The 24,594-nt window shown below is 49.5% G+C and overlaps 2 protein-coding genes across 12 annotated transcripts in view; one reads left to right on the top strand and one right to left on the bottom strand.

Moving 5' to 3' along the window:
- Brsk2 (BR serine/threonine kinase 2) overlaps positions 1-9,419 on the top strand; it is a 50,948-nt gene extending 41,529 nt beyond the window's left edge. For 2 of the 7 annotated variants that reach the window (XM_052195112.1, XM_052195094.1), the window contains 5 exons: positions 348-396; positions 3,487-3,610; positions 4,955-5,135; positions 5,210-5,299; positions 9,131-9,419. In XM_052195112.1, the coding sequence (XP_052051072.1) occupies positions 348-396; positions 3,487-3,610; positions 4,955-5,135; positions 5,210-5,299; positions 9,131-9,150 (464 nt within the window). In that variant the 3' untranslated portion in view covers positions 9,151-9,419. Of the gene's footprint in view, positions 1-347; positions 397-3,486; positions 3,611-4,954; positions 5,136-5,209; positions 5,300-5,491; positions 5,578-7,535; positions 7,584-8,653; positions 8,872-9,130 lie in introns of those variants that run through there. The other 5 variants (XM_052195084.1, XM_052195076.1, XM_052195103.1 and 2 more) reach the window with 4 other exon arrangements.
- A 5,706-nt stretch (positions 9,420-15,125) lies between these two features.
- The window catches only part of Mob2 (MOB kinase activator 2), a 52,563-nt gene continuing 43,094 nt past the window's right edge, over positions 15,126-24,594 (bottom strand). For 3 of the 5 annotated variants that reach the window (XM_052195132.1, XM_052195150.1, XM_052195123.1), the window contains exons 2-5: positions 22,955-23,115; positions 22,689-22,782; positions 16,802-16,926; positions 15,126-16,150 (exon numbers count right to left, since the gene is read on the bottom strand). In XM_052195132.1, coding sequence (XP_052051092.1) covers positions 15,840-16,150; positions 16,802-16,926; positions 22,689-22,782; positions 22,955-23,115 — 691 coding nt within the window. In that variant the 3' untranslated portion in view covers positions 15,126-15,839. The remainder of the gene's footprint in view (positions 16,151-16,801; positions 16,927-22,688; positions 22,783-22,954; positions 23,116-24,594) is intronic. The other 2 variants (XM_052195160.1, XM_052195142.1) reach the window with 2 other exon arrangements.

The raw sequence follows: 24,594 nt of genomic DNA, 5'->3' as shown, positions 1-24,594 counted from the left end.
CTGCTCAGATGGAACATGCCAACAGCTGGCTGGTCTGTGGACCTCTCCACAAGCACGGGCCTGCGAGTCTGCCCTGTACCCTCTTGTCCCAGAATTGTTCTATCATCTTCTAGGCAGCAGCTATGTTCAGCGAGGCCTATTGGGTGGTCAGGAAGCCTACAGGTCTTGTGCTGTGCTAGGGCCAGGTCCTCTGCTCATCTGGGGCCTAGAGAAGCACAATGGGGTTTCAGCACCAGAGCATGGACAGCACATTGAGTGGGGGTGGGGTGGAGGACAAAATAAGCATGGTCCTGAGACTCGAACCTTCAGCACTCACCAGCCTTGCCTTTGTCCTTTCCTGTGCACAGTTCCCACGCCAGAGGAGATGTCCAACCTGACCCCAGAATCCTCTCCAGAGTAAGTGGCTTCGCTTGAGGCTGATGAGAGGGACCTAGGATTTTTCCCACTGGGCAGGGGATAACCCCCTGAGGGTTTTTGGTTCCTGGCCTCAACCCCTTGAGCCTGACTTTAGGTCCTGTCCACATGAGAAATGCCAAATCTAGCGGTGCCCGGGCACAAGTGGGTGTGCTCTGAGCTTCCCTGCAGTCTAAGGGATCACGGGGAGGGTGTGGACTTGAGGAGAAACTGGGCTGTGCTGAGAAGGAAGGACAGCTACAAGATGCAGGGCCCAGGGAGAGCTCCAGGGTTACTGGCAGAAGCCTGAGAAAGACAGAGTACCTCTAGCTTCAGCTGGAGGGAAGGGGACGTAGGTGGGCCCAGTGAACCAACCCTGCAGATGATGAGTATCTGTACAGTGTGGCTTCTCTGTGTCTTTCATAGTGGCCTCTCAGTAGTTACTTCCTTGGTAGCTACTGGCATGAGAGTAGGAAAATATCACATGACTGGGGCAGGGGGTAGGGGAAAGCACTGGCAAAGACCATTGCATCATTGTAGCTGTGCCACCTCACACAGTGGCCAGACGAGAGGAAAGGACCTGTGAGCAGCTGCTCGCTCTGTGTTAGCAACTGAAAGTAGCTGTGGCACGTGCTGTGATTTTTGTCCAGATGAAGGTCAAACACCTAATCTCACCATTAACTGCCCTGAGGCTCTGGGCACAGGACCATTTCTGACTATGTTAGGCCTTTATGATGCTCTAATAGAAGATCATGTGTGTGTGTGTGTGTGTGTGTGTGTGTGTGTGTGTGTGTATTAGAAAAGTAGGAAATTTGTGACCATAGCTTGAGAAAGCCTTTGGCTTCCACCACCTCCTCCTTGATCAAGACCTTTAGAGGCTTTCCTCCCTCGAGTCCTGCATACTGGCCCAGGAAAATTTTGCACCCTCCTCTTCTGTCATGAGCCCCACATTGGTCATAGCCTCCAGAGTCATAACCAGGAAAGGAACTGGCTCCCTTAGTGGTCCATTATGTCAGGCCAGCTGGCTAGAAGCCATGGGAGCTATAGCAGTCTATAGAGCTTACCCTCCTTTCTCTCTACTGCCCTCAGCTGATTAGCTGGGGCCCACGGAGCTGAACATTTTTTGTCTACAGATCTAAGCCTTTCTCTCATGCACCTTTATGGCTCACACCAAGCATTCTGTGAGCCCTGGCTAGTACCAGGGCCCAGAAATATAGATATCAGAGCTCTGACATAGGCTGTGTCACCCTGTGCCATACAGTCCCCTCTGACCATCCAGCTTCTTTCAGATTTGGCCATGTCTCATATGCCATACCAGCCAAGTATTACTGCTTGCACCTATGATTTTCAGCCAGAAACTGTTTTCTAAAACCACTTGTCTGCTTCAAAATATGCATGGGCCTTGGATCAGGTGGGACAAGAGCTTACACCAAGGGCCTGTACACACAGCACTGGACAGAGCTGACAACAGGAATGTGGAAGGGCTGGGGTTTGTGTCTGCCATAGAGGCAAAAGAACCATCCCAGAAATGAAGAAGGGGGAAGTCACAATCAGGAAACCCTTCCTATAGCCTAGATTAACAGTGGCTTGGTGCTGCCCAGCACTGATACTCATTCATGCTGGCCACGTGCCAACCCTATCCCTGAACAGCAGCAGTGTGCTGCTGTTGCCACTTCTCTCCATTTCTAGCCTGAGTCCCTGGTACAGGGATGCATCTGACTGAGGGGCTAGCTGTCCCCCACTGTACTTACACAAGGCAGCTGGAAGAGTGCCTGGCCATGCTGACTGGGAGTTGCTCTGAGACAGCCTGCACCTTAGCCTTCCCTAGGGGCTCTAGCAACACCTTCACTAGGCATTCTGCTTTGTGGTCTTTAGGGCTAAAAAAGAATCTCTTCCAGTTGCCAATTGTCAAGCTATCATGGGAAGAAAACTAGTCCTGTAGTTGGGTTGGACTTGAGTATCTGCAGCTATTTTGGGAATCCTGTCAGCAAAGGTGGCAAGAACTCCAGCTATGCACATGTCTAGAAGGGAATGGGCGGGACCCCACAGGTGAGGCTGGGAAGCTTGACATCTGCCTTTCATCCCCTTGGACTGTCAGAAGATTGCACTTAAGAGTAAAGTATCCACAACTTAGGAGATGGTATATGCAGTGAGGACTGCTGCAGTGGAGCTGGGTTGTACTAGTATAACCCGGCTAGACGTCTGAGGCCAGCAGAGCAGCAGTGGAGTAGTGGCCAAGCACCATGTCAAGCTATCATGGGAAAACTAGTCCTGTAGTTGGGTGGGCAGTGTGTGCCAGACCTGAATGAGGCTGCAGCTGTTGGAGCTCTGGGCAGGTCCTTCCCTAACTGACCCTGAGGGTCTACCAGGGATCTTACAAGCTGAGGTATGTAGCCACATAATCTTTAATTGATATCAGAGAGCCCTACCAGACTCTGTAGCATACACCAGCTTCCAGTAGTCTAGGGACATTCCTTCAAGGAAGGTGTAGAGTGAGCTTCCCCAAAATGTAGGGATCCAAATAGAGCCTGAGACTTAGACACTCTCTCCTGTCCCCTGTCCTACACAGTAGACTGTCTAGCAAGTGTCACTCAGACATCCTGTGGGAGTTAAGGACTTGCAGTTGGGTGTATGTTGGAGTGAAACTTATTGTTAAGGGCGTAGGATTGGGGTTAGGATTGTAAGGTGAAGGTTGGGACAAGGGATTCATGTTAGAAACATGGGGTATAGGCTAGTGACATAGGGTTCAGGCTGGGGATATAGGTATAGGTTTATGGATGTTGTGGTAAGGTTAGGGGTTATGGTTAGAAAAGTTTAGTTAGGGTTAAGTCTTTTCATTTATGGTTACAATAAGAGGTAATCGGTTAGGTTGTATCTTGTTTGTGAGGCAAGTTTAGAGTTGGAATTGCCCTTAGTGTTAGATTGTGGAGTTAGGGGAGTAGGTGTGGTCAGGTTAGTCTAAGGGATACATGGCTGTTCTGGGGTATGGGAAACCCTGCTCTGTGTAAGGGCTCTATGGAACCAGCCACTATGGGGGTTACAGAAGTGGACCAGGCATCACATCCCTATCATGACAGCCTCTGCTCTGCCTAGGCTGGCCAAGAAATCATGGTTCGGGAACTTCATCAACCTGGAGAAGGAGGAGCAGATCTTTGTGGTGATCAAGGACAAGCCCCTGAGCTCCATCAAGGCTGATATCGTTCATGCCTTCTTATCGGTGAGGCCACAGTGGACACTCCCATCTATGAACCTAGCCTCCAAGCAGGCCATAGGACCTCTCATTCACACAAACTGTGTACACCTAACCCATCCTTTTGTTCTGCCTGGACCACCATTGTCTACCTAGGCCTTCATCCTGCTGGGAGCTGCCCAGCACCTCTGGGAGTGGGGAGCTGCCTATGGCTGGGGTGTGCTGTCTCTAGGTGAAACCTCCCTGAGACTGAGGGTGAAATACAGTTGGCCATATAAATCAAGAAGAGGCTGTGACCCCAAGGGTTCTGATAATACCCACTTAATAATGGCTTGAAACCCAGAGTCTATTTCCCATGCTACTTTAAGCCTGTGACTTCCTGTGGCCCCAGCTTGCCTGCAGAGGCTGGGGTTCTCAGAGCATGGAAGCATCTCTAGGTTCTGAGAAGAAGAAAGGCACATAAAGATTGGAGATGAGACTTTCCAGCCAGGATATAAACTCCCAGAGTACTCTCAGAATTGACTCTGTCCCTTGTGACTCCTATGTAGAGCAATCTTTTGCTGGACTAGACCTCTCTGAGACTTTCCTCAGTGTGTACCTCCCACCTCGGGGCCTCAGTCTGCTGACTTTTGGTCAAGGGGAGTCATCTCTCTCATGAGAATTTATTTGAAGGTACCTGCTCTAGGGTGCTGTTGCCTCATTAGACATTCTGTCCTGGAGTCCTTCAAGTTTCCTAGCTGAATGATTTCCCTGGTACCCTGGGGACAGCTGAGAATGTCCGCTAAAGCTTCAGGCCAGGGAAGGCCACTTTTGATAGAGTGGTTGTATTTGAGATTGTCCAGACTTTGGGCCTGTTGTGTTTCCTTAGCACTTTCTACCCTTTGATGTAAGCTTGTCTCCTCACCCCCATCGAATCCATCCATTCACAAAGCCCCTCAGCCCAGGGCTCCCATCCACTTCCCATGGTGGCTAGTCCTGTAAGCTGGGGTCTGCTTGTGTTTTGCTCTTGCTCCGGTCACATCAATGTGACCCAAGTTCAGCACTGTGAATTCACACTCCTTATAACTTCCCAGATCACTGCTGTGATGCTCCTTCATTCCTGCCCTCAACTCAGGGATGTAAGGCCAGGTAGCCACTCTGGTTTAGGGTTCTTCTAGTGTGCATCCTGGCTGGCTGAGCCAGAGGGCTCTGAAGTGGGTTTCCCGCCAACTGTTGGTCTTCTGTGTCATCTTGGTTCTCAGAACTGGAGATGGTTTGGAGGGCTGGGTTTGTGCCTGGTGCCTACACAGTGCTGGCACTCCTCTGCAGAAGGCCAGGAGTGTGGTAGTGGAGGCCTGCCTGGTACTCATGCCTAATCTGTACACACTGCAGATCCCCAGCCTCAGCCACAGCGTTATTTCCCAGACAAGCTTCAGGGCTGAATACAAGGCCACAGGGGGCCCAGCAGTGTTCCAGAAGCCGGTCAAGTTCCAGGTGGACATCACCTACACTGAGGGTGGAGAGGCCCAGAAGGAGAACGGCATCTACTCTGTCACATTCACTTTACTCTCAGGTAAGCTGGCCGACTTGGTGGCTGTGTTTCTCTCACTGGTGCTTCCAGTGTCCTGACGGCCAGTCTTCCCCCAGGCCCCAGTCGCCGCTTCAAGAGAGTGGTGGAGACCATCCAGGCCCAGCTGCTGAGCACCCATGACCAGCCGTCAGCCCAGCACCTGTCAGGTGAGGTGGGGCTCAGCACAGCGCCTGTGGCTAGTGCTGCTTGGATGGGAGGTATGAGAACGGACATGGCCTCCTACTCTGACGGATGTCCACCTCCCTGCCCTGAGCAGTGCTGCACCCCTCAGGGAGCAGGGCCCCTCCCCGGGCATGGTGGGCTGCATCACACTGAAAGGCGCCTCTTGTCCACCGTAGAACCACCCCCGCCAGCGCCAGGACTAAGCTGGGGTGCTGGGCTTAAGGGCCAGAAGGTGGCCACCAGCTACGAGAGTAGCCTCTGACGCTGGCAGGTAAGGTGTCCGGCCTGCTGCCGGGGAGGGGAGGGGCTGCGGGCAGGGCCTCCTGCAAGAGCCAGGCTTGTCCTGAGAGGGGCACCCTGTGCCCACTCATCTGGCCTGACTCCAGACAGGCCTATAGGGTCAGCACCTAGGCAGCTAGACATGAGGGCAGCCTGAGCAGGCTCTGGGAGTAGGGCCCAAGGCCCTGATCCTTGGGGCTCCCCTTGTAGCACTCTACAAGGGCTGGGGCTCCCTTCCTCAGTGCCACTGATCACCAGAGTTCTGCCTTAAGCAGGATGGGGTCTGAGGCTCTAGTCCCAGTAGGGTGCTCAAGAAAGGCACCTGGGCTGCTGGTATTTATGGGAGAAAGTAGTACTTGTGTTTGGCCCTATTCGTAGGTACACACGTGGGACCTGTATGTCAGAGTATAGCTAGGCTAGTCTATATAGCAACGGGACAGGCTGATGGCATATGGTATGGGACTGCTTAGGTACTTGAGAAGTCTAGAAGAGCTGGGATGTGGCTCAGGGCCAGCTTCTCTGAGCCCTATTCCCAACTTTTTGTCTCCACAGCTGGGGCTGTTATGGTCCCTTGTGTGTATGTAGGTCCTTTCCACCTGTTCCTCATCCCATTCCATCCTCATTTCATTGCCTGTAGATGTGCTCCCACTATGGGCCTCCTCATCCCCTAGCAGGTGGGGCTGGAGCCCTCAGCAGCCCTGGGCTCATCAGCTACCCATTCTTCTTGGAAAAAAGCAAGCAAGCAGGGCCAGGTGCCCCTGGGGGCACTGTATTTCCGTCAACCTTGTTATTCTGGGGCTTTAGGCTTCCATCTTGGAAAGAGGAAAACAGGCTGGGGAATAGCAGCAGTAGTGGAAAACTGAGGACAAGGAATGACAGGCAGAGGCAGGCCAGAACTATTAATGCAAGTGAAGCCAAGGTCTCTAGCATGCTGCTGGGGGTCTCCTCATGATGATCAATCAGACACTGCAGTCCTCCTGTATTCCTGAATATTGGACAGCTCTCCATGCCCTATCCTATGAGAGGGTTGATCATACCTCCACCAGTGCCACATCCCAGATACTGCAGGAAATATGGTGGGTGTGGCCTGTACACAGGACCCACCCACCAGTTCTACTCAAGTCAACCCTGTCAGTACTGGAGCCTTGAGACTGTTGGGCACCCACCCATTCTTGGATCTCGGCCTGTTCCCCTGATGCCCTCCCATTATGTCCCTGTGTCCTGGGCCCTTATCCAATGAGCTTGGCTCCAAAGACCCTGTTGCAGGTAGGCAGAAGTATGGACCTCCAAGATACCCGGGGGCCATCCAGACAGGGATCCTATTCAGGGAGAGGAAGCTGGGAGCTTCCAATGAGTAGGCCCATTGGACATGCCCCACTCAGGTTTCCTGATGCCAGCAGGCCCAGCATAACGGGAGAGACAGGGATGTATGGAAGCCAGTGGGTAATGACGTGCAGGCATGGTATCGGTGGCCTGTTAAACTATGCCTAAGCAAGAGTTAATCCAGCCCAGGAAGACAGGCCCACCAGGAAAAAAAAAAAAGGTCACATCCAGCTTCTGGCTTTGGCAACTGGAGTGTGACCTTCTGCTATCTACCCTGCCCCACCCAACTGTAGTCATAGGCTTCTTCTGACTTAGACCCTAGCTCTCAGTTCTACCCCTTCCAAACTCTACACTTCCCTGGGCCTGCCTGTATCATCCCCCTATCTCTACAGGCTCAGCTCCTCTTTTCCAGCCGGTCAATATTCTTGGGCCCTGCCTACTCCTAGCCCTTCTCCTCTATGAGCTCTAACCCCTCTGGACTCTGTCCACTGCTGGATCCAGCCCTCTTAGGACCATGCCCCTTCCCAGCCTGACTGGCTACAGGTTGCCAGCTAGCCCCAGGTAGCAGGTGGGCAGCCTGTTCACTCTCTCCCTCCCTCTTTCCATTCTGTGCTCCAGACACCACTAACTGTATGGAAGTGATGACGGGGCGGCTTTCCAAATGTGGTAAGAACTCCTCATGCTCACTTGGCCCCTAGCCTGCCACCTCCACTGTGTGCCCCCCACAGCCTACCCTGACCAGTGCTATCCCACTGTCCCTGGGCTGTCCTGGGTCCCCTGTGTATACACAGGCATTGGACCACCCACCACCCCTGGGCCCCATCTTCTGCCAAGAGTAGTCTTAACTACTCACTTCCTGCTCCCCATTTCTACAATCAAGTTAGGTAGAAGTACTTAAACTCTCAGAGCAGGAAAAGGTCCTACGTGTAGCACTGCCCAGAAGGGCAAGGTGTTGTCCACAGACCATGTCAGTCAGAAGAGGAGAGGCAGCACTGGGCTTAGACTGAGGTCAGGTGAGGGAATGGAATTGAAGTATCCAATTGGTACAGCTGGGTAGTAAGCACAGGCCCAGGAGGGTGGAGGGTCACCCATTACTTCTATCCTCCGGAAATCCAGCTGTGGCTGCCTGTCCTGAGCTCCCTGCCTGCCTACCCACCATCAATCCTGTCTTCTGCTGAACTGTCTGTGCTAGCCAGGGCAGAGGTCTCCCTGTATGCTGCTGGTCACTGGCTCTGGCCAACCTTTCCAAGAGCAATCATTACTTATAAAGCAGCAGCTAACTCCAGGGTCCATCTCAGACTTGATCTTTCTATTGCTTTTTCTACACCTCGGGTTGGCCAGCTCATATGACCCAGACACTTGGGAAGGAAGGCCCAGGACTTTCGGGGCTATACTGGGTGAGGGAGGAATCCCACTGCCTGTCCTGGGCCTCAGTTCTCAGAAGCAACCCTCAGGTACCATGCCACTTTGGAGGTATGGAGGTCCAAGGGTCTATCCCACAGCAACAGCCCCTCCCACTGCATTGCTCCTGGCACTAGGGACTCCACTGGCCGCCTGTCCACCCTGCTTGCTACCCGCCTGTCCTTGCTCTGCCATTCCATCTGACTTCATCTCGTTGGGTTTTTCTTTCTCTTGTCAAGGCTCCTTCGTTCATTTGTTTGTTCTTTCTCTCCTTCTCTCCCCTTGCCCCCTTTTTTTTCTTTTCTCTCTTTTTGTCTTCTGTTCTGTGTACCCAGGCACCCCATTGAGTAACTTCTTTGACGTAATTAAACAACTTTTTTCAGACGAGAAGAACGGGCAGGCGGCCCAGGCCCCCAGCACACCCGCCAAGCGGAGTGCCCACGGCCCCCTGGGTGACTCCGCGGCCGCTGGCCCTGGAGGGGACACCGAGTACCCGATGGGCAAGGACATGGCCAAGATGGGGCCGCCCGCCGCCCGCCGTGAGCAGCCTTAGCCACTAGTCCCTCCCCAGCACAGCACAGCACAGCACAGCACAGCACAGCACAGCACAGCACAGCACTGACTGGCCTTCTGCCGCCCTGTGTGGACCAGGCCCCGCCTGCCTGCCCAGACCTTTCTCAAGCCTGGGAGGAAAGGAGAGTGGCCAGGGCGCGGCCCGCAGGCTGGGCTGCTGGGCTTGCTCTCTTTTCTCTCTTGCGGTCTCTGTCTCTGCCTGTCTCTGACAGCATCGCTTGTTTCCGCTCTGATACCAGGAATTATCCCGAAAAGTTAACATGTCACCTCCACGAGGCCATCCTCTGTGCTGCGTGTGGACACTGGCTGACCGAAGGCAGCTGCTGCGGACCACCCTCCTCCTCCTGCTGCTGCTGCTGCTGCTGGGCAGAGGCTAGCCCACTGTCCACCACCTCTGCCTGTTCCCTGGCAGCTCCGCATGGCCCAAGGGAGGAGGGCCTGCTGCCCAGGGGATTCCTCTTCTAGCCCAGCCACCCTGGACTCCCAGTGACCAGATCCTCGGCAGGGACAACCTGTCCACCATCTTCCAGGGTAGGGGACCATGGTGGGTGAAGCAGTGGGAATGAATTGTCCTCCACGCCACATCTGGAGGCCTCCTGGGCCACTCACCTCGCCTTTTCCACACGTTGGCCTCACCAGGGCCACCTCTTCTCATCTGCATCCATTGCTCCACCTTGCCAGGCTGCAGAGCTCCAGCTGTGATGTTCTCATGGGCTGAAGTGGAGATAAAAGACCTGGGTGCTCCAGAGCTGCCAGGGAGCCGGGCTGAGACCAGTATTATTTATTTGCTGTTTTAATTTATTGAGTTTCTTTATGTCTCTGTTCTCTGTTCAGGGAAGGGGGAGTAGCAGCAGCACCCTCCTGCCATCTGTCTGTCTGTTTGTTCTGTCTGTCTGATTTGGGCAGGGTGGGTCCAGAGCCCAGGTTCCCTCTAAGGACAGAGCCGTTGTGGGGCTGGGGACAGTGGGGAGCCAGCCAGTGGATGCAGCACTGGCAAGCTACTGTAAACTTTAAAAGAATTCCTGCAAGATATTTTTATAAACTTTCTTTTCTTGGTTGTTTTTGGAAAAAGGTGTGGGGTGGGGCCGCTGGGGCAGAGCTAGAGTTTGTGTTTCGGCTCCTTGCTCTTGGCTATTTCTATACACATATACATATATATATATATATATATTTAAAGAACGATGTGGTTAGCTCTGTCCCGGGTTGTTTTATTACTACTTAGCAGCAGCTCCAGTTCCACACGAGGGCTCAGGGTACAGGGCATCAGCCTGCACTGGTCAGCTGTGCCTGCTGCCCAGAAGCACTGCCCAGTACTTCTCTGCTACATCAGGCTGAGGATGATCTTGGTTTGGTGTCTGGTTGAGAAGGGGTAGAAGGCCCTGAGCTGGCACCCTACTCACACACAGGATGGCAGCAGTACCTCGGTTTTTTTTTTTTTTGTTTTTTTTTTTTTTTTAATTAAAATAAAGTTTTAAAAAAATCAAAGCCAGAAATGGAGTTAGCAGAGTGCTCTGCAGTGGGTTCCTCTTGGAGGTGGCAAGGGCAAGGGGCCCACACCACTGCCTGCTGCCCACCAAAGCCCACATCACTTCCCTCATCTCCAGCTTTTGTCTGTGTTCCGTTCTGTCTGGCTGAGCCAGTCCCTCCCAGCTGGCCCAAGGTGCCCGCGTAGCAGCAGGAGGGGCTGGGGGCAGGTTTCATGCATGCCTTTGCTCTTCCCCTCATGTACAGATTTTAATGCTTCTATTACATTCAACCACCACAGGCTGGGATTTCTATACATAGAACAAAATCAAACACCTGTAACAACAGCAAAGCCACGCAGTACAAGTGGGAAGGGGCATATCTACGGTGTCAGGATACTGAAAGCAATACCTCTCGTTAGCCTTCCTCTTTTGTACTTTGGACACATGCGGATTCGCAGACATCACAAAAATGGACAAGCCCCATCTGGTGTAACCCCTGTCAAATAACTGTGAGCAACTTCAGTTCTGGAACAATAAATTCCTTCCATAAAGACACATGATGCAAGGTTTCCGTCCGGGCCGGGCGGGCATGGGAAATGGCACAGGATATCCAGAAGTGGCTCTTGTCACCAACTGTACCTGTGTGGGCTGTGCTAAGGGAAGCGGTCTACCCCTGGATGAGGATCCATGTGTCAGGGTCAGTTAATCAGGCTGGGGTGTTTCTCTAAGCTGTCTTTCACCAGGGGTGGGCTTCTAGTGATAACCAGGGCTAGGGAAATAGTCTTGAGACACTGGCTGGCAGAACTCTGCTAAGAATGAGTATGCTATTTTCTTCATGGCAGTTCTATCACCCCAGAAATGTTGGGGTCACCTAGCACTTGGACTTTCTCCATTAGTCCCTACCACACTACCTATGACTAGCCAGGGCTGCCCTGGCCTTATTATCACCTTTTTGCTACTATTATATGAAGGACAAGTCTAGGACCAGTCTAATATCATGTCTTGAATGCCCAAGAGTCCGAGGCTGGACAATCCTTAGGAGTCTGATCAGAGTGCCCAGCCCATGAAGCTGTGCATTTGGCACAGGTGCCACATTACTTGGTGGCAGTGCTCTACTAGATGGCACATTGACAGTAGGAGGCTGATGGTTCTCTATGGTGGATATTACCTTTCATTGTGGGAGTTCACAGCACCCCTGGTCTCTGCATAGTAGATGCCAGCTGTCTTCCACCCTGTTGGGGCAGCCAAGTGCTCTCTGACACTACCATGTGTCTACTGAAAGTAGAGTGGCCCTAAATGCAGTCCTGCCCTGGAACTAAGGCCTAGCTCACACACAATCTTGCCAGATTTTTTTTTTTTTTTTTTTTTTTTTGCCTTGCTTTGTTGTGAGCTATGGAGGATAGCTCTGCAGAATCAAGCTCAAAACAAGATGTAATAAGCAGGTTCGCCCTTGCTAAATTCTAAATGTCACTGTGCCCTCCAAGAAGTGGGATACCCAGAAGGCACTTAATATGGACAAGGGACCAAGCTCCTATTGCAGCTTTTCAGTAAACTATAGCTTGAAATACAGGCTTAGGCAAGGGCTTGATCCAAGGTGCTTGGTTATCTGGGTCTGGGACTCAGTATGCTAAGATACACTCCTGTAGTGTTGAATCTGCTTTGCTGAGTGCAACAGCCCACCCACTCTGCCTCCAGCTGGCCCACTGCCTATTGAGACTACAATTCAGGCTTAGTGGGCACTAAGGAGAAGAGCTTACTTCAGACCTGGCAGCTTCCCACCTACACACTAATGCACCCTCAGGGCTCAGAAAGGATTCATCCACAATCCCACTCCTGGCACTAAGCTGTCTTGATTGTACATAAGTCAAAGCAATCTCAGTCTTTATTATTCATATAAAAAATAAACAGGAAGAAATGATGCACTAGACATGGTCTTGTGCCGTTCACATTATAACCCAGTGGTCTGGACATTAGTCTAATGCAATTAAAATGAGGACTACTGAAAAATAAAAGTACTCTAGAGGCTAGGAATAAACTTGATTGGCCTAGAAGTAAGTATGTGGGTAGGAACAGAGGGATACTCTAATGGATGCTTCCTACCCTGGGTGATGAAGCAGTCTGGTACCTTCAGGAGATTCGGAAAGACCCAATCTCTGCCCTGATGAGCCAGCCCAGGCTTCATGTCACCTTCTGAGAGCAGACTGGCACAATTCCTTAGAGGGTGAGGCCTCAAAACTCTTCAGGTCAGCTATAGGGTTGGCTGTTGTATACCTCTACCAACACCTTAATTCTGACTTATTATGGACAGCAGGAATTGCACATCTCTTGAGGGTACCAGAGTATGGTCACCAAGGGTGTAGAGCCTTCAGAAAGAGGAGGGAAGAGTATTCCTACCTGGGGAGGCCATCCTGGAGCTCTTGAGGTTCCTGAGGCCCCATTATCCCTTTGCTCATAGCCTCGCCTCTGCCTTCCAAACGGAAGCTTCAGGTTGAGTCACTGTGTTGTTGTTTCTAGTTTTACTGGCTATTGCCCCTCCCACTTTTACGGACATTGCTCACTAAGGGCCTGGGTCACTTCTATGTCCCTATCAGCTATTACAACCTTCATTCCACTTGTAACTTTATGTCCTGTCAGTGCTAAGGAACATTCACAGGTTCCAGGGTGAGGACCTGGGCATGTTTGATATTATTCTATCTCAGTCTGCCCATGGACCCCATCCCACATGTAAAATACTCACATCTCAAAGTCTCAACATAGCATAGTATCAAACCTTATACTTTGTTAGCTCAGTGCATGGTCCAAGTCAAAGGAGACTGTTAGGTGTAAACAGGAGTACTCTTTCTACACTGGTAGGTCAATAAGCCAAAGTCATATGCTTCCAGCCACAGGACAAACAGGAAGCCAGTGACAGGCATCCTCTATGGCTTAGGGTTCTAGCCCTGTGCCCTGCCCTGTTTGTAGGAAAAGTAGCATTCACTACTGCGCTAGTTAACTTTCTACTTGAAACCTCCGGGCCTCAATAGATTTTGTTTCATCCCACCCCATGGCTTCTGGTGAGATGCACTGTTCTCCAGAGCCTTTATCTGACTCGTGTCTCTCATAGGATTCAGTTCCTAAGACAAAAGCCTTGTCTACAAGTCCTTCACACATGATCTGTTAGAGGGCTAAGAAAAGGTGTCAGTAACTGCTGAGCAGGCCAGGCTAGCCTTTCTGCCTTGCTGAGGTTCAAACAAAGGGCTACATAGGTTCATCTGGTCTCTATCTCTGGAGCACGTTTTCCTGACAGCAAAACTTTGTAATTCACACAGCCTGAATGCTCCCTGATGGTTTATAGTTCATGAACCTACTCCATGTACTGACAAGAACACCATGGCAGGGTCAAGGAGGCAGTAGGGAGCCGTCCATATGATAGCAAGGAGAGTGTGCACAACTGCCGTGTATACCTTGGCTTATAGAAGCTGGGTCCCAGCACACAGCCTGGGAGGTGGTAGCCCTAACTAGGCATCTACCCCTTCATGGACGGTTTTCCAAAGGCTCTGACACCACCATGTGCTTAGAGGTCCTACCACTGCTTCCTATGAGACCAACATACCAGATGCAGCAGCAGTACCACCACCCCTGACCACCAAGGAAAGGTGGAGACATACCACTTCACTTAGACTATCCCAGGCTCCACACAGAGCTCTAGCTGGAAACTCATCTTCCCAGCAGCTAGCCATGGCCTCTGCACTGGGTATCCTCCCATCCACTAGGTGGCCAGGACTCTGGTTCCCTGAGGGGTTCTGCCCAGAATCCATCTCCCTGTTCTTGGAAGCTGAGAAGGCTGTATTACTGAGCCAAGCTGTCCCTTTGCTAGATATTTATCAGTTTGTTCCTGTTGTACCTTGCTCCCAGGACTCCCAACTGGCACCTCTAGCCAACTGAGGTCCCACCACAGGCTCCTATAGCAGTTCCAGGCATACAGTTCCATGGGAATCCTGTGGCTGCTACTTAAGGGATCTATGCTAAGACAAGAGATGTGGGAAGAGGATTAAGCAGTCTAGTGGGTTCTATTCCCAGGATTGAAAGTAAAAGCTTGGAGTTGATCCAGGGAGGGATTTGTTTGTTTGTTTTACAAGAGCTCTGTGTAGCCCCAGGGTGGCCTCAAACTCACAATCTTCCTGCCTTGGTTTCAGAAGGACTCCTATGGAGGAGGAGGAGGAGGACCAGGCTGAGAAGACTCCATGTACCTTGGGATTTTCTGGTAAATTAGTCAGGGACAAATGGCCACTGAGAATGTCAGAAGGCAGGTGGGTTTGGTACAGGTGTTAACAGAAAAGCCTCTAGGCCCAAGTTCAGCCTCCCAGAAGCATCTGATGGTATAGTAAGTTGGGGGGGGGGGCAGTAGCCACAAATGCATTGCACAAACTAAGCCAGAAGGCCAGGCAAACACCAAACTCTACATCCCACAATTTAAAGGGAACCTATCAGGGGGTGCTGAGCTGGTAGGCATAGCAAGCAGGTTGCCAGGTTCCAAAGATCCTTCCCCTACTTGAGCACCAGGCCAGCTCCAGACTTGGGCTTAGGTCCCATTCCCACCTAGGCAGCAGGTTGCCTGCTCCTAGGCTCCCAATGTTGAGCCAATTCTACAGGTCTGAAGACCTCCATCTTCACTCAAGTAGGTAGAGCCAGTGAGGATAAGGTTACAGTGCTTGCACCCTTCCCTACCCAGGAACCTCAGGAAAGACTCAGAACAATATGAAACACCAGGCTGAGAGGACACAGGCTCTGACCTGAGAGAATTTTTTATTATGTCTGAACAGATGAACTAAAGCAGATTCTGCCTTTCACTGACAGTCCTGTCTCCACACAGGGCCTCTGCCAGGTCCTGGGCTGCCCTGGCCCCTATGCACAAATGGGGCCTCCTTGGGCACAGGAGGCAGCAAGAAGGGGTAATAGGAGCAAGCAGCAGGCGTGGGCCCTCCTGGGTCACCCCAGGTAGGCCTCTCTACCCCAGGGACTCTGAGCCAAGATCCAGGCAAGGACTAGGGCGGAAAGCTGCGGGGCAGGCCTCTGTAAAAGCCCATCCCCAAAGCACAGCAGAACCCCAGATCTGCAGGGCAAGCCCCATATAAGGGGAGACACCTCTCATAAGGTTCTCCTTTCAAAGCCGCAGGGCCCCCCCCCCCAGGGGGAGGGGAGGGCAAGAGCCACATGGAAGACCCAAGAAAGGAAAACCCCACAGAAGAAAAATCAAAACATCAGTCCAATAAATGTTTGTTGAATGAATGAATGACTCCAAAGGCTCTTCACTACAAACAGCACTCATCCATCCAACAGGGAAGTCAGGAAACACACCTTGACTCCAGCGGCATCCATGGAGCCCACACTCTGAGCAGCCCAGGACCCTCAGACCTTGCCACCAGCACGCCTGGGCATGTGTGCGCACACACAGACACACAGTTGTCTTTTTGCACATGTGCACCCATCTGGCCCTGGACACTCATCTCTCCTTCACGTGGTTCTGTGCTCCGGAAGCTCCACTGCTGGCCGCATCCCCAGTGGCACCACTGTTACCCGGGCTGCTGCAAAGCACCTCAGTGAGGTCGTCCATGACAGCGGTTTCTTTGGGGTCAAGCAGGTTGAACTCTCTGGCAAAGAGGATGAAATGCACGTACAGTGTGTTCAAGTGTCCATGCAGCTCAAGGGCCAGGGTCTCCTTGAAGTGGGCCCAGTAGATGTGGCCCAACACGTGAAACAGATACTTGCAGATCTTCTTCACCAAGGACTCAAAGGAGCTGGGGAATTCTCTGCCTAGGGGGAGGCCACATGTCACAGAACTGCAAGGATGCCAGGCTCCTACAACAAGGCTTCTCTAGATGGGCCTCAAGAGCTCACAACTGCTATCACTCCTCCAGAGTTCCCAGCAACCTGACCCCCAGAATCTGCCTAGAGTAAGAGGTGCTGGCTAAGCCATGCCAGTCGCCTGAACATGAAGAATATGTGGTGGGCACTCAGGCTCCATCTGCTTCCTCCAGCAGATACCCAGCGTATATCTGTATTCCAGGTAGGGGAGCAGTAACAAGCACATGGCAATTCCTGTAAGTCAGTGTTGTCCCCTTTACTGTTCAGGATGAGTTTTTATCCCCCATCAGGACCTTGACAGGTCTGGAAATACCAACCCCAGGAAGATGGACTGTGATGGCCTCATTGTGCAGAGCTGGTAGCAGGGCCAAAGGAGGCAAAGAGGTAAGCCTTAGAATGTCGGAAGGCATTTGTCCCCAGCTGGGCTGAACTCTGCATGGGAACCTTCCTCCTTAGCCCAGGTCCTCTGTGCCAAGCATAAAACTATAGGTAGCCCTTCTAAACCCCACTTGCCATCATACCCCAGAGACTCTCTAGCCCAATGCTAAAGAACTTGCTGGTTTTATATAAGGATTTGGGTGCAAGCTGCAAAAGACATACCGTATTTTGTGGGGAACACATCTTCATCAGTTACCAGCTTCTGCACAGAGCTCATGACAAAGTCAACATACTGGGGGGCGGTGCACTTGACCTTCTTCCCCCGCTCATCATACCAGTAGTATTGTCTGTAAGAACAGAGACTTTGGTCAGGGTGTCAACCCTGCCAAATACCCGCCCCAGTGTAGGCTCCCACATATACAGCAAGAACTCAAAGGCAGTGGCAGCTGGGTGTGGTAAGCTATATACAACTGTTCCAATGGGACAAAGTGCTCAGAACAACATCTAAGGAGAGCAAGGGCCTGATATACAGGTAGCCCAATGTGGCACATTCATTTCATACTTCTGCAGATTCTATTTCTTTTAAATAAATCCGTATCTGTTATAATTAATTGGGTATAGGTTATCTGTCTAGGAGGTGACCTGCGACTGGTCAGAGCCTAGAATCTTGGCAGTATCCTATTCCCAGAATTAGAAGCCATACTCTCCCCATAGGGAATAGTAGATACCTGCAGTCAAGTGACTTGACCCCTAGAGGCCCATCCCCAAACTCTTTTAGCCTATGCATAAGGTAGCCAGTTCTTGTGGGATGGCCAGTTCTGAGACCAGCATCAGGGATCGGGAGATACTAGATTTATAGAGCTCCTGAGTCTTAAGCATGTATATAAGTATCACAGTCACTCTGTGTTCTGTCAAAAGTAGCTAGTGCTGCCTTTGATGCACTGCCTGCTGCTCCCTTAGGCATCTCCTTGGGAGATCTTAGATAAAGCAATCATGGGGCTTCTCACAAACCTCTGATATCTGGACATGCCGTGGAGATGTCATACCATGTAGGTATTCTAGACTCAGGGCATAGCATGCTCCCCAAACTCCTGCTGAGGGCCTGTGTTTCTTTCCAATTGGGAACAATTATGGACCATACTGTTACATTTGTCCCCATGGGGGAGGGCAGTTCTATGTTAATACAAGTTTTCGTGTATCTAAAGCAAAGCCAAGGACAGTCACAGCAGGCCTGTGCATCATTTCCTAAGAACATGTCAAAGTTTTCCTGTATGTTACGCAATATGTATCTCGCCAGTATGACATGTGCTCCCCAGCACCTAGTGTTCTGCAGTACCAATATAGGCTTCATTTTTCTTTAAAACTCCAGTGTTATCCGTCACTGCAGTAACTGATCCGTCCCCATTCTTATTGGTCAAGCCACTACTTGCATGCTGCTGCACTGAGTTCCCTGTATATCCTGGATACTAGTTCTTGTGCCACAGGTGCCTCCCAGATGTTTCCACATATTTGTGTTTGTTCTTTCATCTAAGTTATCTTTCTTAGAGAAGAAGTTCTGAATCTATGAATCTAAGTCCAGTTGGCTGAGTTCTGCTCATCAGTAGGCCACCCCTTTTATGTAATGTCCACCAGCCTAATGCTAGGTCACAAAGATCTCCTGTCCTCTAAAGCTGTTGTATTTTCCCATTTCCTATATCAGATGCGAGACATAAAGTTGAGGTACGTTTCCTTTCCTCTGTATAATTACATTTCACAGAAGCAGGTGTTGGGAAACAAAACAAAACCGTGACCTTTTCTACACTCAGTTTCATTGGCCACTTCATCAGAAATCAAAGGACTGTGCTTCTACATTTTCTTCTAGACTCTGCTCTGATCCATTAACTTCTGTCTCACATTTGGTCAACACCACACTTCTTGTCAGTATGCTTAACAGTTTATCTTCAAACAGTGGGCCTCCTCCAGGTGTACTGTTGTTGTAGCTGCCGTTCCATGTAAATTCCAAAACACAGTAGTCTAGTAGCTAATAGCTCTGATGGAGTTTTTAACTGAGAACATACTAAACCGCAGATTCACTCAGTGTAGATTTGTATGTTAAGGTGTTGATTTTCAATCCATGAACACAGTGTGGCCATTTGTGTGCTGTCTTTGACTCTCCATCCTGGGCATCAGTGAAATAGAGCCGTGTGAATGCTGTTTATAACTGAACAGTTTGTTGCCTCTGGAGCTATTGTAAATGGTTCTGACTTATTAGTTAGATTTTCAATCACACAGGTAGCACACAAACCCTTGACTGTTTCTGTGTGCTGATCTTGCAGAATTTATTTTGCTGCTGGACTCCCTTGGCATTTCACAGTTGTGCTCTCTGCAGAGGGATAATTTTTTCCTTTTCTGATACGGACTTTTGCTCCCCCTCCCTTGTCTTACTGAACTGGATGAGCCTTCAAGTTTTCTTCTCCACAGAACAGTTGAATTCATGCTACCTGTGTAACATTTGGAGAAAATCCTGCAGTTTCCTCCTTTGTAACATGTTAGATTCATAGGGAACTGTTGCACTTTCTTATGTTCATAATTCCTACCTCTGTCTCATCTTTGTGTCTTGCTAAGGCTTATCGACTTTATTCTTCTCTCGAAGCACATATTTCCCTTACAATTTCTAAACTCAATTTGAGTGACTTCCACTCTTGCTTTATGATTTCCTTTCTACTTAGAGTGAGTTTATTCTTGCTCTGCTGAGGTCTCTGTCTAAATGTGCACTTGGTGTTGTAAACTGCTCTTACCACCTTGCTGTAGCTACAGCCCACAAATTCTTTTTCTTTTTTCTCTTTTCTTTCTCTCTCCCTCCCTTCCTCTATCTCTCTCTCTTTCTGTCTTTCTTTTCCCATTTTCTTAGACAGGTTTTCCCTGTAGCCAGGACTGCCCTCAAACTCACAGCAATTCTGCCTCAACTTCCCAAATGCTGGGATTACAGATGTGAACTACCAACTACCACAGTTTGGCTATATCTCAAACTTTGAAACTTTGCATTTCTACTTATGTTTTAGTTCAACAATCTTCCAACTGGCCTTGAGAGTGTTTTCTCCTGACCTATAAATTATTAAGGAATGTGCTAGTTCCAAAGTGTTTGGAAATTTGTCTGTTTTTCTCTGACACTGATTCCTAGTATAACTCCACAGTGATAACTTAATATGACTTCAACTCTTTAAAGGTTGTCAAGGGTGCTTCTGGAAGCTGGGACAGCATCTTGCTTGGTGAGCACTCCTTGTTTAGTTGAAAATAAGGTTCATTTTGCTACTGGGAGGGAATGTCCTTAACTGGCACCTCAGCCTCTTTCCCCTTCCCCCTGCAGCCTGTGGTTTGCTTTGTGAAGCTCCGCCAAGTGGCACACAGGCACTGAGGAACACCACTGGCCTGATGAACTTCCCAATTCACAACTTCCTTTTGCAACCTGGCTGATTTTGAGTCTCTATTACTATGAACACAGATACTTCAGCTTTCATTTGGTAGTGTTTTCTAGATTTGTCATCTTCTACTGTTAACTTTCCCACTTTATTTAAAGTGCCACTATGAGCCAGGAGCAGGTGGGTGGAGTATACCTGTGATCTCAGCTACTTGGCAGATAAAGGTAGGAGGGTGCCAGCTCTAGGTCAGCTTGGACAACATGGTAGAATTCTGTCTCTTATAAAACTTTTACACAAGGCAGGCCATATGGCTTTGTAGCAAAGCGTAAGTCAATCATTCAACCAACCAACCAACCAATCAATCAAAATGAACACTTTGATCTATCTAAATCCCTCAAACCCTTAAAATGAATCCTCACAAGGTCATGGTATTAGTAAGTAGGCTTCTAGAGGTGACCAAGGCAAAATGGCAGTGCGCCCATGACCAGTAATCATGCCTTTTTAAAAGAGCTACTGAAAAGAACCAAAAAGCTCTTCTCAGACTCCAAACCTGGATCTGAATATACAGTCCATAAGAAATATATCAGTGCTGTTTAGGAGCCTCCATCAAGGGCATTACGGCAGTCCAAACAGACAACAGTGAGTGTGTTTCTCATAAGGAAGCTCAGATTTAGTTCTATAAGAATATTTTCATAAAAATCTCTTGGAAACTCTCTTGTTTACACTGTGATAGTCACTGAAGGATTGACATCGCCATTGTTGGTTTCCTGCTTGTTCTGGTTTTAATCTTTATACATCTGTGATCTTGCTGTATTTGGGACTATATCCTCTCCACCTTTTTTAGCTATTTCATTTTGATTTATTATGGTTCTGACTGTATGTTTTTGTCACTTTTGAAATCGCTTAAAGAATTTCAAAGTACATATTTCGATTTTTACACTCAAGACTTTTCTCTGAGTCAGTCAGCAACAGGAAGTAGGCACCTCTCCCCTGTCACTACCAATGCTTACATGCCCCTTCTCTGAACCCTGAGAATGTGTCAGACCATACAGTCCATTCACTCTCTAGCTACTTCTGAAAGTTCCAAAGAAGAATCCATATGGAACTCTCCTGCAGTAAGTCAGACAGCTTGCAGTGGTCCATTCAATTGTGCTCCTGAAGAGCATGGCTGTTGGATGTGGAATGTGAAGTAATATTTTATCCTTGTGGCACCTGAGACATGGGAGTGCTTTGCCAAGGCCCACAGCTCTGCCCTAGATGCCATGGGACCTTAATGTGCTTAGTGTCTATGCTATTTCACTTATCAGTCCTTAAGGGTTCACTCAGCTCTGCCAATGTAAAGAGATATCTCTGAGGGACCTCTTTGGACATGTTTCTAAATATGTCTTGTCCCCTTGGATCCCACTGGCTTTTTGAGGTTATCCTGAGATGCTACAAGGATAGAAATGAGACCTAGCCTAGTACAGCCCCTCCCTAACCTAGGCAAACCTCTAGGTCTGGTACACAACAAGTTCTGTGAATTTCTGACTAACCCCCTTTTTCTTTTAAACTAGTTTTGAGTTCCCCTTGGTCTCACATGATTCCTGCAAGGGGGTTATAGTTGGAATTATTAAGTGATACCACAAAGTGAGCCAAAGGCTTAGATGTCCTGGCTCTCCAGCACACACCATATGCAGATCTATACAACATTAGCTCCTGTGCTCTTGAGAAACCTTCTCCCAAACAAAGTCAGGACTAAAAAGCACATGAGAGAAGCCAGGGAGGGTACTATGCTGTTTGACATTTGTCTAGACTGTGCGCACACTCTCAAATGCCACCTCAAAGTCTGTCATGGTTCCTTCAGGAGCCACACCTCTGTCATACATCCAAGCTTGTTCCCAAAAGCCTACCCACTTTCTCTGGAAATGCTTAGGTGATACCTGACCCTCCTGGAGTCACAGAGACAGCACTCTGTTCTCCCTACATTGCTAGAAACTGTGGCAACTACAGCTTTATGAGCAGACCTAGCTAGCTGAGGCAGAGAGACTCCTGTCACCTGCTATATCAGGACTTACAATGGACTCTTTTTTGTCTGGGGAGAGCTGCATCTACACGGAGGACTGCTTGAGTGTACACTATACTACACACACACACACACACACACGCGCGCGCGCGCACGCTTCTATGTGCCCATAATATCTTGAAGACAAGAAGCCATCACCGATGATGATCTTCTGTCTCCTTGGCCACATCCAGCCTTCTGCCTGCTCCAGCATAGTCAGTCCGACCATCAACTCTGAGCTGCTGGCAAACATGTGCCACTCAATGGCAGTCAGCATCCTTGGAGCCCCTAAAGATATCTGCATACTACAGCAATGAATACATGAATACATGAATACATTAGAAGAGAGCTGTCAGCACTAGACCTGTTCAGAAGTTGTCAATTATGTACCTCTACCAGTAGAATGAACCTGCTCATTTGGTCCTGTAGCTCTTTAGGACACTGAGCACTCTCCAGGCTTAGAACCGTTTAAGCATGGCCTCTGATGGCACCCAGCAGACATTCACACTGAGCACCTGGCCTCTCAGATACAGAAAGACTTTGCCTGGCCTAAGATTGTTCAGGGAATCCAGGTAAGAATGTAGTTTGAGCAGCTAGTACCCCAGACAGGAAGGTCAACCACAGCCCAACCCATACTCCCAGTAAGTGCTATGACCAGGCTGCTACTCACGTGTTGCACACAGCCATTGTTTGACACGTCTCTCCTGTGCAAAATTCTGAGATTGTGCTATACTGCAGGTTGATGTGGTGAAAAAATGTTGTTGCTGGAAGAGAAGCAAAGGGCCTGGTGAGTAATCTCCCATGCTCCACCTGGTATGACAGGGAGTGGGTTCACCTGAGTTCAGCCTGTCCCTTGACTACTGCTCTGGGGATACTTGGAGATGGGGAGGCTCCCTGCCCTGCAGCTGCTGCACCCGCCTCCCCACCCGCACGCACTGTTGCTGGCCAGCCACTCGTTGAGGTCGATCTCCCGGGGCAGCACTACCAGCTCCTTGAATTCAAAGTCAGTGATTCTGGACTTGGTGTGCTCCGGCTCCAGGTACACCTTCTTCTCCTCTGCAGCAGGTTTCTTGCCGTTTGGCTTAGCTTTAGACTTCCTGCCAAGAAAGAAGAATGGCATGGTCATCAGGTGTCCTACCTGAGCCCAAACCAAAGGGTTCTGAGGAAGGATTCTTGCACACTGAGCTAATTAAGTCAAATGCAGGCAAGGAGAGATGCCACCAAAGGCCAGATTTCTCTGGGCAATTGGGTGGCTATGCTACCATAGGTCGATCCAAATGGTCATGACCTGAAATCTGGTGGATGACACTGTGGACCTGTGCTGCAACACATGTGAGACAGCAGGGGGCAGCACCTGATGCCTGAAGCATACATCTCTTTCAAAAAAGCTTGAGTTCTGAGGGCCTAAAAAAGTACATAAAGTTCTGAGGATGTGAAAGCTTAAGGTTCTGAAGGTCTAAGAAAGTAAGTTAAAGTAATAAAAAAAAATGTTTCAGATTTCTTTTCCACTCTATGCTATTGTTATACTAAGATTTCAAAGGTTCAGGAAACCAATACTCAACAGTATGGTGGGGTCTGGAAACTGCTTACCAGCAGGTTGCCAAAAAGAGATGCTTATCCCTAAAAAAACCTAAGTAGATTTCTAAAACACCGGCCCCCTATGCTTTCTTTCTCTATGCTCAAACTAGAGATTACTGTCAATGTTGGCCAGAGACTTATTAGCTTTGTAAGAGGCATGACGCATGTTCCAGGAAGGTGTTCCACCTTTTATGTAGAATAGGGGATCTTTATATACTAATTAAGGACCATGGCACCCCAGATGGCAGACAGGGTCATTGGTAAACTTTACTATAGCATTAATCACAGTTACCCATCAGGCACAGTCAAAATACAGAGGGTACATATCCCACTCTCTCAACCCTTAGGCTAGGGTAGAAGTGGTCCACTGCTCCTCAAAGGTCCTAATATTCCCACTTTTAAATGATATTAATCCCACCTCCCTGTCACATCATCTTGTTTTAGATCTTACCTACCATCAGCTATTAAATAATGCTCTGCCTGACTGCTTTGAAGAACGTTAGTGTGTGTCCTTCCTGAGTCAAACTTATGACTACCATTTGTGGCCTCATCCATTGGCTTATTAAAACTCTCTCACCTGGTTGCTCATTAATTGCTCTAAACCAAGTATCACTACCACCCTTATCTCTCCCACCCTCTCTCTCCCTCTCTCCCTCCCACCCCCCTCTCTCTAGTATCACAAACTCCTTTAACTCCTCAGAAACATGCTTTGGGGCACACTGGATTCTGTAGACTACAAAAATATCTTAACCCTCCATACTACCAGCTGCTATGTACAAACATTCGCAATGCCTCAATTTTCTGCAGCACTCAAGTTTTCTGCTTCCTATCCACTGGCTGGTCTGAGACTTGTGCACTGGTGTTCCTTTTTTCCGAAACTAGGGATGGTACACAGTCAAGAGCCCTTGCCAGTTCCCATCACAGGAGTGATTCAGGTTCTACTCTTTCTTGCAGTCCTGGGCATAACCACTGAGTGGTGGAACTGACTACTTCTCTAA

The sequence above is a fragment of the Apodemus sylvaticus genome, chromosome 1, assembly GCF_947179515.1.
Source record: "Apodemus sylvaticus chromosome 1, mApoSyl1.1, whole genome shotgun sequence".
Classification (NCBI taxonomy): domain Eukaryota; kingdom Metazoa; phylum Chordata; class Mammalia; order Rodentia; family Muridae; genus Apodemus; species Apodemus sylvaticus.
The sequence above is the reverse complement of the archived record's forward strand: the minus strand, read 5'-3'. Positions and strand labels throughout refer to the sequence as shown.